The sequence below is a fragment of the Oryza glaberrima genome, chromosome 7 (genome assembly GCF_000147395.1).
Source record: "Oryza glaberrima chromosome 7, OglaRS2, whole genome shotgun sequence".
NCBI lineage: Eukaryota > Viridiplantae > Streptophyta > Magnoliopsida > Poales > Poaceae > Oryza > Oryza glaberrima.
In genome coordinates this window covers 11,522,698-11,540,947 of record NC_068332.1, presented here as the reverse complement: position 1 = coordinate 11,540,947, position 18,250 = coordinate 11,522,698, and the positions used below count along the sequence as shown (strand labels likewise).

Genomic DNA, 18,250 nt, shown 5'->3' with positions numbered 1-18,250 from the left:
CAAGCTCGTCGCCGGTCGTCATCCGTCGTCGTTCGTCGCATTGGTTAGTACCGGTGAGATCGCGTTGTTCTCCTCTACGCGTAGGTACCCTCCAAAAGTCCGGCCGAGTCTTCTAGCACCGGCGAGGCCATCGCTGATGTCGAGTCGACATTGATGATGTCAGCGATGACGTCATTAATCCCTTTTTCTTAGTTTTCTCTATTAGATGAAAATCGATTAAACTTCAGAAATTCATAACTAAATCATCGTAACTCGGATTCGAGTGGTTCAAGTTGCTAAATTTTTCTAAAATCAAGATCTACATGTTAAAAATATCCACATGTACTGATTATGCTTGTTTTTGTACTGTTTTGTTGACTTTGTTCTTTCGTTTTAGTTTCCGACGTTCCGGAGGAGAGCATTTTCGTTGAGGAAGGTTCGGAAGTGTTTGCGGAAGCTCAAGGCAAGTCACACAAATCCCAAACAACCCTTTGAGCATGTTGAACCCGTTTAAAGCTATTGTTTGATTTCAACTTATGCATTATTTTCGAATGTCATCGGGTGGTGAGCCTTTCCCAATTAATTAATGGCCGAAGATGACTTTATTTTCCTATGGGTTATAATTTGATTAGCTAGAACCTTATGTATTGGTTTGGTTCAGCTAAATGCTATATATATATATAATTGCTTAGCCATGCTTAGAAACATTAGCACATGATTGGGGTAAATAATGTTACACTATCACTTATGGTTATATTTAATGGTAGCTCACGATGGTCAATCGTGATTGGTTAATTAATTATTGCCAAATAAAATTTGTCAATGGTGGGTTGTGAGCACATGGTTGTGAAGGTCGTGCTCATGGCAATTAAGGACCGGTTCGCGAGCTACTGTTGTGAAACATTAACCGTGCCAACCACAAGCCAGCATGGGCAACGGCTTTACCTTTTGTATAGCATGATTCATTGCGGGGCACCAGACTGAGAAGCGGCGAGAAGTCCGTCGGGGTCGCTGGGGAGTCCATGCCTCTAGTTATATTTATAGAGGGGGTGATTATGATCCAGGTATGGTGCAGTGTGGTGAGTTGTGTTGTGCAGAGGGTATTGTCACAGCCTCTATTCGGGTACTTTCCAGTATCGCGACGCATGGTAGACATGATGTTGAGGCTGTGTCTTGTGGGTACAGTGGTACACCTCTGGCCAGAGTAAAACTATTCGAATAGCCGTGCTCGCGGTTATGGGCGAGTTGAGCAATGTTTTTCGTGATTAGTCTCACACCTCTCACAATAATTATTGATGCTATAACTGGTAATAATTTGTGTAGCTCCTGGTTTGGAGTTAGGTCTGTACAGCCGGGTATGGTTCTTCAGGATGGTTGGGCCTGTGCAGCATGGGTGTGCTGTTCAGTGTTGATTAAAATTTCTGATTAATTACTCTACTGTTTTACTTCTCTTAAATCTTTGCTAAATGCTGCTTTTGCAAATGAGCCTATATTATGCCATCCTTTGGTATCCTTGTGTACTTGCATATTTGCTGTGTGGCTTGTTGAGTATGTCATATGCTCATTCTTGCAATAATCAATCAACCTCAGTTGAAGAAAAAGGATCTAGAAGGAGAAGACGTTTGGCTTATACCCCAGTTGAGCTGCCTGTGGGAGTGGAGCTGAAGTCATCGCTAGAACGTTATTTCCGCTGCTGTTTTCTTTTCTTTTGTAAGTATGTAACGTTATTATTATGATGGATTTGTATATTAAATTGTCAGTTTGTGTACCTCGGCTGATTCCTGGACGAGGGTTTTATGCACAAATAAGTTCGGAAATTACTAGTGAATTTCCGGACGTGACAGTCTTAGCCGTGAGCTCGTTGAGCATCGGCTTCCAATTAAACCGGGTTTTATGCCTTATAAACAACCACCTCGTCATTTTAATCCCCTACTATATGACCGAGTCAAAGTGGAGATTGATCGGTTGTTGAAGGCGGGGTTTATTAGGCCATGTCGTTATGCGGAGTGGGTTTCTAACATAGTCCCGGTGGAGAAGAAGGGGAGTGGTAAGATTAGAGTTTGCATAGATTTTAGAGATTTAAATAAAGCCACTCCCAAAGATGAGTATCCTATGCCTATAGCCGACATGATGATTAATGATGCCTCGGGTCATAAGGTGATTAGCTTGTTAGATGGTAATGCCGGCTACAATCAAATCTTTATGGCGGAGGAGGATATGTACAAGACGGCTTTTAGGTGCCTGAGATTTGTTGGTTTGTTTGAGTGGGTTGTCATGACTTTTGGGTTGAACAATGCCGGTGCAACATATCAAAGGGCAATGAATTTGATCTTTCATGATTTGTTAGGTATTATGCTAGAGATCTATATTGATGATATTGTTGTCAAATCGGATGGTATGGAAGGACACATAGCCGATTTGAGATTAGCTTTTGAGAGGATGCGCCGGTATGGTTTGAAGATGAACCCACTTAAATGTGCTTTTGGTGTGTCGGCGGGGAAGTTCTTAGGATTCATGGTGCATGAGAGAGGAGTTGAGATTGATCCTAAGAAGATAGAAAAGATTCGTGATTTCAAAGCACCGACATGCAAGAAGGAGGTTCAAAAGTTGCTAGGTAAAGTGAATTATTTGAGGAGGTTTATTTCTAACCTAGCAGGTAAAATCGATGCTTTTGTTCCTATACTTCGCTTGAAAAAAGAAGCCGATTTTACTTGGGGGGCAAAACAACAAGAGGCGTTTGAAGAGTTGAAGAGGTATTTGTCTACTCCACCCGTTGTGCGAGCGCCTAAAGCCGGAAAGCCTTTTCGGTTATATATTGCCTCCGAGAACAAAGTCATTGGTGCCATTTTGACTCAAGAGGAAGATGGCAAGGAATATATCATTACATATTTGAGCCGCCGTCTTTTGGATGCCGAAACGAGGTATATCTTTATAGAAAGACTTTGTTTATGCTTATACTATACTTGTACCAAATTGAGGCATTATTTGTTATCTAGTATATGCATAGTTACTTGTCAAGCCGATGTTATTAAACACATGTTGCAAAGGCCAATTCTAAGTGGGAGAATTGGCAAGTGGGCATATGCTTTGATAGAATATGATTTGGCTTATGAACCATTGAAATCTATGAAAGGCCAAATTGTATGTGATTTTATAGTAGACCATCATATAGATGTTGCTTATGAGGGAGAGGTTTGCTTAGTTGAAGTTATACCTTGGAAGATTTATTTTGATGGTTCTTCTTGCAAAGAAGTTCAAGGCATAGGGGTTGTTTTGTTTTCACCTAATGGCATGTGTTATGAGGCATTGGTTCGTTTGGAGTATTATTGTACAAATAATCAAGCCGAATACAATGCTTTATTGTTCGGCTTACAAGTTATGGAGATGGTTGGAGCTAAGTACTTGGAGGCTTTTGGTGATTCGGAATTGGTGGTGCAACAAGTCGCCGGAGTATACAAATGCTTGGACGGATCACTAAATAGGTACCTCGATTCATGTTTGGATATTATTGCCAATTTTGATAATTTTGCTATTAGGCATATTGCTAGGCGTGATAATTCTAGAGCAAATGACTTGGCACAACAAGCATCTGGCTATAATGTGAAGAGGGGATTATTTTTGATATTAGAAGAGCCGGTGCTTGATTTTAAATCTTTGTGCGAAATTGGCAAAATTGGAGACCAGGGGCGGTCTGACCGGCATTGCACGGCCGATCTGACCGGTGACCAAGGGCGGTCTGACCGGCCGCATGCCGCCTGTCTGACCGACGACCCCGAGCGGTCTGACCGGCCCTGCGTGGTCCGTCTGACCGGTTCTGGGCAGAACGCTGGGGGGCACGTTTCAATCAATTTAGAGGCCGAATTAACTATGAATTCGGACATTTGTGCCCAAGATACAGAAGAGGATTGGAGAATTCCCTTGATTCAATATTTGAAAGATCCCACACTTAAGGTTAATCGGAAAATTCGGCGGCAAGCATTCAAATATACATTGCTTGATGGAGATTTGTATCGCCGAAACATAGATGGTGTCTTGTTGAAGTGCTTAGATGAAGATCAATCTAAAGTGGCTATGGGAGAGGTACATGAAGGAATTTGTGGAACTCATCAATCGGCCCACAAGATGAATTGGTTGCTTAGAAGAGCGGGGTTCTATTGGCCGAAGATGATTGATGATTGCTTCAAATATTATAGAGGATGCGAGGCTTGTCAACGGTTCGGCAATGTTCAATTGGCGCCCGCCGCCGTGTTGAACCCTATAATCAAACCATGGCCGTTCCGAGGGTGGGCTTTGGATTTCATTGGTCATATTTATCCTTCGTCATTAAAGGGGCATAGGTTCGTGCCGTGCCTTTGAAGAATATGACACATACGGAGGTAATTGACTTTATTTTGAAGCATATTATTCATAGATTCGGTATTCCGCAAACATTAACTACGGATCAGGTGCTTCTTTTATGTCTAAGGAGGTGAAGAGTTTTATTGAATCTTATGGTATTAAATTGTTGAGTTCTTCTCCTTACTACGCTCAGGCTAATGGACAAGCCGAGTCGAGTAATAAAACATTGTTGAAATTGGTGCAGAAGAAGATTGAGGAATACCCAAAGAGGTGGCACGAGGTGCTTTCTGAAGCATTGTGGGCGCATAGGATATCTAAACATGGTGCCACTAAAGTCACTCCTTTTGAGTTGGTTTATGGTCAAGAAGCCGTTTTACTGGTGGAGGTAAATCTTGGCTCTCTTCGTTATATCAAGCAAGATGATTTGTCAAGTGAAGATTACAAGATGTTGATGGGATACAACCTTGATGAAGTCATCGACAAGCGCTTGAAGGCATTGGAAGAGATAGAGAAAGAGAAGAAGAGGGTGGCCAAGGCGTACAACAAGAGGGTGAAAGCAAAATTGTTTCAAGTTGGAGACTTGGTTTGGAAGACAATTTTGCCTTTGGGTACTCGATCCAAGGAGTTCGGTAAGTGGTCTCCTAGTTGGGAGGGTCCTTATCGATTGTGCGGCATTATTCGAGGGAACGCATACTTTTTGGAGACACTTCAAGGGGAGTGTTTTCAGTGAGCAATCAACGGGAAATACTTGAGGAAATACTTCCCGAGTGTTTGGCAAGACGCTTAGGAGGTACTATGGCTGGTAATTGGATTATCGTCCTAAGACCAAAAACATGTTCTATGCTTTTAGATTCACGTTGTTCATCAAAAAGGCATGGGGGGCATGTGTTTACACCCAAATTTGGCGCCTTGGATTACAATAGGAAATATTGCCAAAATTTGGAAGTCTACTGGTTTCCTTCGAGTGGGCCGGTCTGACCGCCGTGTGTTGGGCGGTCAAACCGCCGGTTGAGGGCCGGTCAGACCAGCGGTGTGTGGCCGATCTGACCGGCAGGTCCGAGTCCGACTGTGTTTCGTCGGGTCTCGAAGTTTCCTTACTCGGGAAGGCATGTTTCGGGTTTCCTTTGGTTTCTACCCTGAGTTGGACGTGGAGGACGGCCTGTAGAGGGCAAGACCAACCCCTATATAAGGGACATGGCCGGTTCATTGTAAAAAGCCAATCTACAATCAATCAATCGAATCGTTTTTTCATATTGCTGTTAGTTTTCTCTTAGTTTGTCCATCTTTGTCGGTTTGCGCCGTAAACCGTCCGCCGCCGCTGCGAGAGTGCGACGTCCCTTTGTAGGTTTGTCCTGAAAACCTTCCGTTTTGCCCACGAAACGGGTAGTTATCTAGAAATCGGCTCCGCTAGCCGGTTTAGTTATCAAAACCCATCTAGGTTTAGCTCTTTGCTAGATTGAGGTGGTTGGCGACTCTAGGGTCACCGTAAGGATTAAGGTGCTACGATCGTGCTTGTCAACTTGTCAAAAAAGTTGCCAACAATAACCTTCTAGTCTCCAATACCGCAGAAGCCAGGGATCAGTCTGAACCAGGCTACTGGTGAAGAACAAGAGGTAGCAGTGGAGAAAACCTCTAAGAAGTTAGAGGATATTCCAATTGTCAAGGAGTATCCTGAGGTTTTTCCGAACGATCTAACGACCATGCCACCAAAAAGGGATATTGAGTTCCGGATTGACTTGGCACCTGGAACTGCATCGATCCACAAGAGGCCTTACAAAATGGAAGCCAACGAGTTGGCGGAAGTCAAGAAGCAAGTTGATGAACAGTTACAGAAGGGATACATCCGCTCGAGCACGTCGACTTGGGGTGCTCCGGTAATTTTTGTGGAAAAGAAAGACAAACTAAGAGGATGTGTGTCGACTACCGCGCACTCAATGAGGTCACTATTAAGAACAAGTACCCTTTGCCAAGGATTGATGATCTGTTTGATCAGTTGAAAGGAGCTACTGTGTTCTCTAAGATAGACCTGCGATCAGGCTATCATCAGCTGAGAATTCGAGAGGAGGATATTCCAAAGACATCATTCATCACTCGTTACGGGTTGTTCGAGTGCACAGTTATGTCTTTCGGACTCACTAATGCACCTGCTTTCTTCATGAATTTGATGAACAAGGTGTTCATAGAATTTCTGGACAAGTTCGTCGTGGTTTTCATCGACGACATACTTATCTACTCCATGTCCGAGGAAGAACATGGGCAGCATCTTCGGCTGGTACTTGAAAAGTTAAAAGAGCATCAGCTATATGCCAAGTTCAGCAAGTGTGACTTCTGGCTTAAGAAAGTTCAGTTTCTTGGTCATGTCGTAAGTGTCCAAGGAGTGGCTGTGGATCCAGCAAATGTGGAGTCAGTTACCAAGTGGACCCCACCAAGGACAGTCACTCAGATCCGAAGTTTTCTGGGACTTGCGGGCTATTACCGCTGCTTCAGGGCAGTTGCGTCCTCATGAAGGCAACTACCCGACCCACGATCTAGAATTGGCTGCAGTGTTTCATGCTTTAAAGATCTGGCGGCACTATCTCATCAATAACCATTGTGTGGTATATACAGATCACAAAAGTCTAAAGTACATGTTCACCCAACCTGATCTGAATCTCTGACAGCGAAGATGGTTGGAGCTAATCAAAGATTATGATATGGGAATACACTACCATCCCGGCAAGGCTAATGTGGTTGCAGATGCCTTGAGCAGGAAGAGTTACTGCAACGTTGCATGGGTAGAGGAACTACGTTGTGAGGTTCAACGTGATTTGGATCATCTGAACCTTGGTATAGTTGAGCATGGATTCATGGCTGCCCTAGAGGCACAACCCACACTGGTGGAGCAAGTTCGCATAGCTCAAGCAAGTGATCCTAAAAATTCAATCTACCTTTCTAATAGCCCATATTTGTTTAATTTCTGTGAGCAATCTATCCATTATTTTTAAGTGCAACCAAAGAAAATGAAATCTAGGTGTAATCATTTACCTCCAGTAAAATTAACACTAATTAATTTGGTCCACACATTAAGTTATGAATCTACAAAGTTAGGGGAGAGAAAATAATCTAAAAATTCGTCTAAAACCGTGTTCACCCAGAATCTTACCCACACCTCTCTCTTCCACCTAGAGCACTTCGTCCTGAGCCCACTTGGCAGCCTCTCCAGCTCGCCCTTTCTCTGTGCCTCACCCTCAGCCGACCAAGAACACAGAGAGGGAGAGATCGAGCGAGCCGACGCGTGGCCACAACGTGTCGACGACCTCGGGCTTTCCTTTTCTCGCTCTCTTCTCCTCCAGTCTGAGTCGCCATTCCTCACTCATCACTCAGAGCCGAAGAAGCCGAGGGGAGCAGGTCCTCTGCCTCTCCGTCACCAGTGACCTCACCATCGGCCATGGAGGTGACGACCATCGCCATCTCCGTTTGAGTCAAGGTCACCTCTATCTCTTTCGCGTTCCTATCTCTCCACACAATGCCAAACCACTTCTCTGTTGACCACCTCCCCTTTTGTGCATCACAGCCACCGGAACGTGACCACGCCAACAACGCCCTGGAGCACGTACCGGAGCGCCACCGCTTCGACATCATTGTCGACCGGCCATTCTCGTCCATCTCGAAGCAAGCCGCTGTGCCAAGAATCTCGCCTCGACTACCTCTTCAAGACGCCTCGAGAACCCCAGCCGGAGACGTGAAGGACTCAGAGAACGCATCTTTTCTTCCCGGCGTCGATCTAGGATCGCCTCCGCCATCATCGTCGATTACCGCTGCCTCGGTGAGCCATTGTTCGATTCCTCGCGCATACACCATCTCCATAACCTCACGAACCTCTTGGACACGCATGCATGGCAGGTCCTTGAGTTGTTCGAGCCGTCGCCGTTCACCCGAGGAGGAGCGCCGCCGTTGAACCGTTCCAACCGAAACCGCTGCTATCCAAGCTTCGGTGATTTCTTCCTACAGCTTGGTGAGCCTCCTGGACCTCTTAGGAAACACATGCATGGATGCATCTAGCAAAATCAAAGCCCCTAGGCAACATGCAGTAACAGCTCATGTATACCTTCCGCTCACGCTCACCATCAACGCTACTCCAATGTCTCCTAGCCAAGAAAACTAGAGGAATGGAATCGTGAGAGCATTCTCTTCATTTTATATTTTGACATCATTCCCAATCGAGCCACCAATCGTCGCCGACGAGGTTGCCAAAGCCATGGCCAAGCTCCCAATCCATCGGGCTGCTGGAGGTTGAAGATGAGGACTTTGTCCTGTAAATGATAAAACTTCAGTCGTTTACATGTGGACCCATGGACCTAAATGCAGTTCATATAAAGCCCAGGGATCTTTTTGTATATTGGTTCAGCCACCGATCAGTGGACCCATGTGTATAAAAATCTGAAAATGCAAAGGAAAAATAACTAAAACATTAAATGTTTAACAGGAAAACACCCAAACTTGTAAAATCCATATAAAATCAAATGTAACTCATTTTGAGATGATTCCAGTTGCTGTAGATTCTTAAAGTTATGAACTCTATTTTAGAAATATAAAACTTGACACTCACTGTACAAATAATGTCTCTAAAATTTATCTAAGATAGGTCATACATAAAACATGTACAAACTTATAAAATACATAGAAAATTCATCTCAACTCATTTTGAAACAAAATCAAATTCTAAAGATTCATCATCATGCACTCTCTGATTAGGTGAAATAAAAGTAATTACTTACTTTGCATCAAATGCCTCTAAAACTATTATCTCTAGAATGATTAGTTTAGATAAGCTAAACTTTAGAAATTCATGTAGAACCCAATTTAGCTTCAATTTGAGTAAACTTAAGTTCTGTAGGATCATCAAAACATGTATTTCCATGTTATGAAAAAAGATTATATACTTATTGTGTAGTAAAAGTCTCTAAATATTCATATAAGGATTTACTAACATAGAGCAGCCTTTAATTTGTAAAACTTGTAGAAAATTCATTTTTAGTCCAAATGAAATGAACAAAGTTTCTATAGAACCAGCAAATAGTTAGCTTCAACATAGTAAAATAAAATTTGGCACCTATTGTAGAGAACATAGATCAAAACCTTAACTTAGTGAAATAAGAATTTAAACATATAGTGTTGTTTAAGTAATACATAAACATGTATAAGTATATATACACTTTAGGTCTAATTAAACCTAAATAAAAACTTGATTGACCAGTGAAGCCATATATAGTTCCATTTCCATCCACTAAAACTTAGAAGAACTTAGCTCATATAACAATTTCTAGGTTAATATAATATATTGCTAGTTTAGATTAGAGCATCTCTAGTTTATAAAATATGAACCATAGTAATAAAGACCATAAACATGTGAACTAAAAATGTTTTAGTTAACCAAATTATTCCTTTTATTCAACTTAAATAGGAAGTAGCATGTTCTGAACCTACAACTTGAGAGTCATGCACATATAAAACACTATATGCCTAAAACACGTTGTAACTTGTAAAATCTATAAGAAAATCATTATAACTCCAAAAATTGTGAAACCAAATGTGTTAGTCTTAGAAAACACATCTCCACACCCCTGTGGAGTCTAATATAATAAAAATCACTTTACAAAAGTATTTTATAACACTACCTAAGACTATACTACTATAAACCGATAAAACTTCTAAAATTCATAACTCCCTAATGGAATAAGATAAAATAAAATTTCTTTCACCTAAATTCATTTTAGACCAGTACCTAATCACTGTGCATTAATCATGCATTTTAGAGAATTTTGGATTTTCAGCTCTTTCGGTGTTTAATTGCATAACGTGCGTGTCCTTTATCTAGATAATTGCATAATCGGTGAAGGAGTGGATTAGGTGCTAACATTTCTCTGATCAAGGCAAGTTTTCTCCTCCCATACTTTGAACACATTGAATCCCATGATTTGAGGAATGAAAATATTTGTTTGCAAAGTTGCATGTGAACTTAGACTATATCGGTATTTGAAATTGGGTTAAGGTAGTTATGACCTATTTGCTGCATATCCCACCTTGAATAATTGATCCTCTTGCTGTTTGAACCCCTAGAAATTGTTAGAGTACACTCTTTGTGCTCAAATGGGTTTATATATGCTCTTTGTGCAACTACTTGCTTAGCCATGCTTAGAACTATGCAAATGCTCATTCCATCTATAATTAAAATGTGATTTTGATTCATGAACCTTTGCTTGAATAAAATGAATATGATGGGTATTTGCGAACTAAAATGTGTAAAATGTGATTTTATACTTGGGCGGCAAGTGGTGTGCATATGGTGTTAGTTGCATACCGATAGGGGGAGTGTATGCCCAAGTCCATAAGGACCGAACTTGTGTCACCCATTTAAAGTTACTAGGTGAAACCCCGTGCATTGCTGCGGGAATTTAGTATGATAACAATAAAAAAATAACATGTAAGATAGCTAGATAATATCAGATTAAGTAAATTAATGTGGTTTATGATAATTAAATTTAAATAGTATGTAGAATGGTGATTCAAACGTAAAAAGTAAGGTGGTATGACTTTATGGAAGAAGAAAAGTAGGGAGATAATTTGGACCGTAGATTAATCATCTAAAGGCTAAAAACAATTGATGTGATATGACTTAATTAGAGGAAAAAAAGGAGAAAGATAATTTGGACCATAGATTAATCATTTAAGCACTAACTAAGTGAGGATGAACTATATAAGTATATAGGATATCATAAAACATAATAAAGATATACATTGAAACATTATGTGAATTATGTTGGATGATAATTTAATATGTTTGTATTTGAAAAGCTCGTAAATTATAAAAACTATAAAGATATAAGCATGTTTGCATGATGTTTAAATGTGACGATTGTTAGTGGAAGATGATGTGGCATCTTTGCATGTTAAGCTTAAGGAGTTAGTGGGGGATAACTTTATAGTAAGATATGATTCGTACATCCACATGTGCTAGTATGGGATGGCCTAAGCTGATTAATATATTTAGGACTAGCCTTGCATTCTGGTTGGCCGGTGTGTATGAGTTAGTCGATAATTCTGAGGAATTAGTCGATGATTCAGAGGAACTTCCTATTTGCCCCGACGTGGTAGTTTAGGTGACTAAGTCTGTCCAATACAACGGTATTGTGCCACGTGGGTGGGTTCCCGTTGTGTCCGCCACCACGGCGTTAAGTTTAAGGTGTGGGCCCGCCACTTAACAGTTCTAGGCATATTCCAAGTATGCCTAGGATGGAGGAACATGTATTGTGCTGGTGCAAGGCTAGGTTCTAAGTAATGTAAAGGCTTCGTTATGACCTCTAGATCACATTCAACATGAAGAGTGTGGAGTCTTGCAAACTCAAAACAAACTAGAGAGTTCATATCATGTGGGTAAAGCTATACAAACTCTGCAGAGTTCTTTAAACTAATCGATTAGTCGTGCTCACGGTCATGAGCGCTTTGGTGATGTGTCATGAGTATAGACTTTATGTTTTAAAATGTGATCATGTGACATTGGTTTGAAATTGATAAATGTGTTGAGTTGTGTGTGTGAGGTGATATATTATGATTTGTTGTCAAAGGATGACAACAAGAGATTGATTATGATGGAATTATGATGAACTTAATATTGAAACTTAAAATTTGTTTTGTTAATTGAAGCATCAACTCCTTTACAAAAGAATCACGAAACAAATTTTGCTTTATACTGAAATTGAACTACATATTGCCTTCCTTTGAATATATGCCTTACATGTAGTATGGTAGGATTGACTTGTGCTTGCCAGTACATTAACTTGTTTAATGTACTGACTCTTGCTGTTGATATAACCTTTTGTTTGCAGGTTTAGACTTATTCTTTGAGTGATGCGGGTTCCGATTGCTTCTTCTAGGATGAGAACTTAATGGGGTAAACCCCTAGTCGGTGTGCTTGTGATTGGGTAGTCAAGCTTCCGCTGTTCTCTAATATGTCTATTTGGCCGGTCGACCTATGTAATTATTAAGTTGTTGAAAGTCTTAAGTTTCTTTCATCTTAGTTGTGTTTGCTATGTATAATCATGCTTAAGATGAAAGTGTGGATCTAGTGCACATCCTGGAAACTAGATTCACATGAGTATGAGTTAGGAATATTTGAGAGATTGTAGATCTTTAGCCATTTTTGTCAAGTCTTCTGAAAGTGTAACACATCTGGTCGCCGCCTTCGAGTGGTTTGACGGGCACATCTCAAGCTGAAGTTGACTGGCAGGCTAAGGGCCCAGCAATGTCTCCAATATTCCTCTCTCGAGGCATCAGATGTTTCATTATACTTGTTTGATGACTTGAATTATTCACTTCATCTCTCAAATATAATGGAAGGACCGGAGAGCCTACGACAATGTTACTTGTAATAATCATAGTCTAAGCACGGGTTAAGATAATCCAAGGGTAGAATGACACACAAGCAGGGAGCTACTCATTCTCATATAAATTATCTAAGCTAAGTGGAAAGAAAAGAGAAAGAGAATCTATTCCTATACTTTTAATATACAAAGTATACATACATCCTAGTTATCTGATATACTAGTTTATACCCTCTATCCGATGCCCTCCTGGTACATCAAGAAGCCATCCCTGACTGCCGAGTTCCTTACGGCAGCCCGTCATGACCATACAACCGGGGCTAAATACGAAGGAATACCCGTACTAAGTTGTCACCATCAGCGGCCCACTTCTCATCCGCAGCATATAACCCCAAATAATGATATCCCGTAATCTAGACACCATGCCTAAACTACCAGATACTACTCTAATATCATCGTCATGACATAGAGTAATTGTATAAGCAACACTATACCCATACCGATGCATCTCCTAGATAAGCTAGCAATATAATCAGTATAACATGAACATAATGTAAATGTATAAAGAAAAGTATTCTAATAAAAGTACAACGCTTATAAAAGAGAAGAGAAGAGCTACTAGAGCCATACCCCAACTCTTCCGAAGGCTTCCGGACTCCAATTTATACTCTATTCCTATTCCACTAGCTTAAGAACACTAAACTAAACTTGAGAGAATATGAGAGAGCTTTGCTTGAGGCATGTCTAGAGAGTGAGGAGGTGAATTCCTTTTATAGCCTCCCAATGACGGTTATGACAGTTGAAATGGTCGGAAATGCCCTCTAACCATCATTGGGGAGCAATCCTAGACGTCCACACCAAACCCTGCATCCAACGGAGCAGATGGGGGTTCGGCCGAACCCCCTGGTTCGACCGAACCATGGGCTGGTCCAATCCAGCCCATTTTCGGCTGGCGGCCTCCTGGACTTCTCCTCTTTGCAGACATGTGAATTTTGGCCCAATTCATCGTGTCAATTCTAAGTTCTTGGCCATTCATACATAAATCTGATTCTCGACATCGTCCGATTGATTTATCGTCTGATTTGATGTCGATTCTCCTTCACTTTATGATTATTCTCTACAAAATGTTAGTGAACCAAATACTAGTGGAATATTATTATTCTAATATGAATATGCATTGCAAGTATAACTAGTTCTCCTCTATTTTCGTAATATTGACGGTCTAAAATAATCGCTAACGACCGTCAACAGGTATCCCTATGACAGTTGGAGGGTATTACCGACCTTTCCAACAGTCATAACCATCATTCTCAAGCTATAAAAGGCCCTCACTCCCTCCATTTTAAGACACACCTCAAGCAAGAAGATTCATACATTTCTCAAGTTTAGTATAGTCTCTAGAGTATAGTGGAATAGAAATAGAATATAATCTTCAGTCCTTGGAGTCTTCGAAAGAGTTTGGGTGTGGCTCTTATAGCTTTTTCTTCTTTTGTCAGACTTGTACTATTTATAGAATATTCTTCTCAATATATTTACGGTACTTTACTTCACTCTGATCATTTGAGTACCGACTTTATGAAATATTATTCGAGTTATAATTTCATAGTTAGCTTACTCGGGAGATGCAATGGTGTGGGTATAATGTTCATTTGTATGAATGCTCTAAGTCAGGACGGTGATTGTAGAGTAGTATTTGGTAGCATAAGCGAGGTGCTTAGCCTATTGAATATCATTATTTGGGGTTATATGCTGCTGATACGTCGAGTTGGGCCGCTGATGGTGACATCTCAGTATGGGTATTCCTCCGCGCGTGTATTAATCCTAAGTACAATTTCCAGGAAGGGTACTCCTCCGTATTTAGCCCCGGTTGGATGGCCAAGACGGGTTGTCGTAAGGAACTCTAGGGGTGGTCTCTCAAAACACCAGGAGGGCATCATAAGGGGGGACTTTGGCTATGTTATTATATAGTAGATAATATTAACTAAGGTTGTATGTATGTACTCCCTCCGTCCCCTATATAAGGGATTTTGACATTTTGCTTACACTGTTTGACCACTCGTCTTATTCAAAAAAATTTGTGCAAATATAAAAAACAAAAAGTTGTGCTTAAAGTACTTTGGATAATAATGTAAGTCACAAATAAAATAAATAATAATTCCAAATTTTTTTGAATAAGACGAATGGTCAAACAGTGCAAGCAAAATATCAAAATCCCTTATATTAGGGGACGGAGGGAGTATATTAGAAGTATAGGAAATGATTCTTTCTTTATTCTTTGCACTTAGTATAGAATTAGTATGTATGAGAATATTGAATGCTTCTGCTTAGTGTCACTCTACCCTTTTGAATTTCATTAACCCTTGTTTAGACTTTGATTATTACAAGTAACATATAAATTATTAGTATGGTTTTCTCTATTATAATCTTCCCATGGGATTAAATAAATATAATGCCCTTAGAATACTCTCGGGTCAAATGCTATAATGGTATATCCGTGCGCTTGCGGATGAACTCTGTAACCATAATATACCAAGAGTATTTCTGCGCCATTGTTGGGGATTATATTTCTAGCAATGTCTTTAAGAAATACCACCATGCATTTCTGACGCCCTTGCCGAGGAAGATTCATAAAAGAGATTACCAAGACTAATACTTTATATTTACCTCTATATAATCAATGTCCTTTGCAGGCTAACCTTGGTTGTTTTCGCTTTTACTGTGGAAATAGGGTAGTGTATGACTGGTTTCAAATTGCCGAAAAATTTCAAAGAAAATCTAGAAGTTTTCTTTCGGAGCATCAAGCCGCGAGTCGTTGCGCCGTAGAAAACTCATCCGACAAAGAAACCAGCCATTCTAGTGCCACCAATCTTCAAGACTACGGCTAACAAGACCATCCGCAAGTTCGCTGCTCCCTCAGCTGACAACGTGGCCACTGGGCCGCAAATCAACATGGGAGACGTGGACTTTGATTTGAAGTCCAGCCTCATCATGATGGCGCAGGCTAGCCTGTTCCGTGGCAAGCCAAACGAGGATGCCAATGCACATCTGCAGCAGTTCCTGGAAATCTGCAGCACGTACACAATGAAGGGCGTCAGTCCTGATGCCGTCAGGCTCCGACTATTCCCATTTTCTCTCTAGGGAAAGCGAAGCAGTGGTTCTATGCCAACCATGCTATGATCAACACCTAGGACAAATGCTCAATGGCAATCCTATCAAAGTTCTTCCCAATGGGCAAAACCAACGCCCTACGCGGGAGAATTTCAAGTTTCCAGCAGACGAGAGATGAGTCTATTCCCGAGGCGTGGGAATGACTACAGGAGTACGTGGCCGCCTGTTCTCATCATGGGATGGACGACTAGCTGATCCTGTAGAACTTCTATAATGGACTCACTCGCACATCCCGTGACCACCTGGATGCGGCAGCTGCAGGAGCTTTCTTTTCTAAGACGGTTAAAGGAGCCGTCGATCTTATAGAAAAGATGGTCTCCAATTTGGGCCGGAGCGAGGAACGACTCCGAACTTGTTAGCGAGGAATGCACACCGTCAAGGAGACGAAAATGCTCGCTACAAAGCTAGACCTCTGTTAACAACCAAATTTGGTAATTCAAGTATCGGAGATGAAGATAAAACCGAAGCGAAATCCAAGATAGAGATCGTTCTGGAAACAAAGCAAGAATCGGCTAAAGTCCGAATTGGCTACGATCAGAATCGGCAGAGTTCGAATCGGACAAGGTTAATCGATTAAGCCGGTTCCGACAATATGACTCGATACATGACATCGGGTTAGGTTAAAGTGCTTCACATGGATTGCCATGCACGGATTGAGTCCTGAAAAGGCAATTGTATCTATTAATTAGGATATTTTATGTAATTTCCTTAGAGATATGTTTAGGCAAAAGTCTGCAGTAAAGACTTATGGTATCTTAGAGTTTGTTAGAAATAAGAGTCGTGTCCGATATGGACACATTATGTAATCTCGGGTATAAATAGACCCCGAGTCCCATGTAATCGATAACACATGTTCAATAACAATCTCGGCGCATCGCCACCCTTTTACTTTCGTTTTGTTTTGACGAGTTCTTGCTTTCGGGTTGAGCTACATCGGTTTCGATCTTCAACTAGAGGTAAAACTTGTTATGGCGGCTTGCGTTCTCGGGATTAGTGCTTCCATCTTTATGATACTCTAATATTGTCTATGTAAGTTGTCGAGTTATCATATATTCTATATAATACCTGACAATATTGTTATCTAACCTTCAATCGGCTAACATCTATCATTGAAAGGTAGCTGATTAGGTTAAGTAACAACGTTGGCCTAGATTATATAGGATATCTACCACTCTATGAAACATCCAACGTTTTGATTGTCCAGATATTGTTCTTCTTTTCATACTTATAGCTGCATCCGTTGAGTTTGACCTTATAAGTCGTGATTAGAACCATGATCTCTAGCCTGCTTTTGGTTGCCGATTAGGGTAGTGTCAGGGTTTCAGCCGATCTTACCTGATTTAGCTTTATATTTCATGTGCTTAATTGATATGCTAGATCTGCCCTTTATGTTAAGATCTTACTACAACAAAGTATGTTAGGCTTCTGTTTGATATATTTTACTTGCTTTAATATCTTAACACAGAGTGGTATCGGAGTATTAGCCGATACATGCTAGATCTATCTGATCAGCTATGCTATAAACGTTTATAATCCTATTGTTAATATATATTTCGATGTAAGTGATTTATACTGTCTCGGCATGGCGACCGATCTATCCCAATCACTTGATTTAAGTATATATCGACATATGGATTACATACTGTTAATATCTACAGCCGATCGAATAGATTTAGTTCTTTCTTACTTATTTATATCCGCCGATCGATTCAAATATGACATCGGCTCAAAGATAAATGATATGTCATCGGCGATTGGCTGATCGGCTATCATTTATGGATTTAACTGCTATTTTCCTGTCTTTATTTCTTGTTGATTGCAGGATCTAATCAACTGGCACGCTCACAAACCTATAGGCAAGATTTTTGGACCTACACTGGAGTTAAGCAGATCTCCCAGGCCTCGTGTTTTTCGCATCAACAACCTCCTCATGAAACGATTGGACGGCCACGAGAAGAAGCCTCAAGGCGTCGTCAAGGCCTTGGACTCACACGTCACGTGTGAAATCTGCGGCAGCATGGGTCACTCTGTGAACGATTGCCTGGAAATTCGTAAGGAAGCGATGTACATGGGCAACAACAACAACGGATTCCGTCCACAAGAAGGTTAGGGGTGGAACCAACCACGCTCATATTTCCAAGGAGGTAACAACAATTGTAACTTTTCTAACCATCCCTCCTTGAAGGATCTCGTTTTTGCTCAAGCCAAAACAACTGATGCTCTTAGCAAAAAGCTGGATGCTAATGACAAGATCCTGGAAAACATAAATGTCAAGCTAGAAGGTTTTGCTTCTGCATTTCAAAACCAGCTTAGCTTCAATAAAATGATTGAAACCCATTTGCCGCAATTAGCTTCTTTAGTTCCTGTAAACAAGTCCGGGAGGATTCCAGGGCAACCCGAACCCT

The 18,250-nt window shown here is 41.0% G+C and overlaps 1 protein-coding gene, 1 non-coding gene and 1 pseudogene across 3 annotated transcripts; 2 read left to right on the top strand and 1 right to left on the bottom strand.

Annotated features, from left to right (window-relative positions):
- The first annotated feature begins 1,573 nt into the window (after positions 1-1,573).
- LOC127778677 (uncharacterized) lies at positions 1,574-5,537 on the top strand. Of its 2 annotated transcripts, none has more exons than XM_052305298.1 (2): positions 1,574-4,355; positions 4,562-5,537. In XM_052305298.1, exon 1 carries the CDS (start codon positions 1,873-1,875, stop codon positions 4,333-4,335), a length of 2,463 nt encoding a protein of 820 aa, XP_052161258.1. In that variant the 5' UTR covers positions 1,574-1,872; the 3' UTR covers positions 4,336-4,355; positions 4,562-5,537. Both variants share the same exon structure in this region, with proteins under 2 accessions (XP_052161258.1, XP_052161259.1).
- A 1,847-nt stretch (positions 5,538-7,384) lies between these two features.
- On the top strand, positions 7,385-8,315 carry LOC127780178 (uncharacterized; annotated as a pseudogene).
- Positions 8,316-15,919: 7,604 nt separating this feature from the next.
- LOC127780987 (small nucleolar RNA R71) lies at positions 15,920-16,026 on the bottom strand. Its single transcript, XR_008018877.1, has one exon. It is a non-coding gene; the product is annotated as a small nucleolar RNA R71 (small nucleolar RNA).
- Positions 16,027-18,250: the final 2,224 nt, after the last annotated feature.

Excerpts from the sequence above, each read along its gene's own strand:
- LOC127778677 (XM_052305298.1), top strand. The coding sequence starts at position 1,873 with ATGCCTTATAAACAACCACCTCGTCATTTTAATCCCCTACTATATGAC.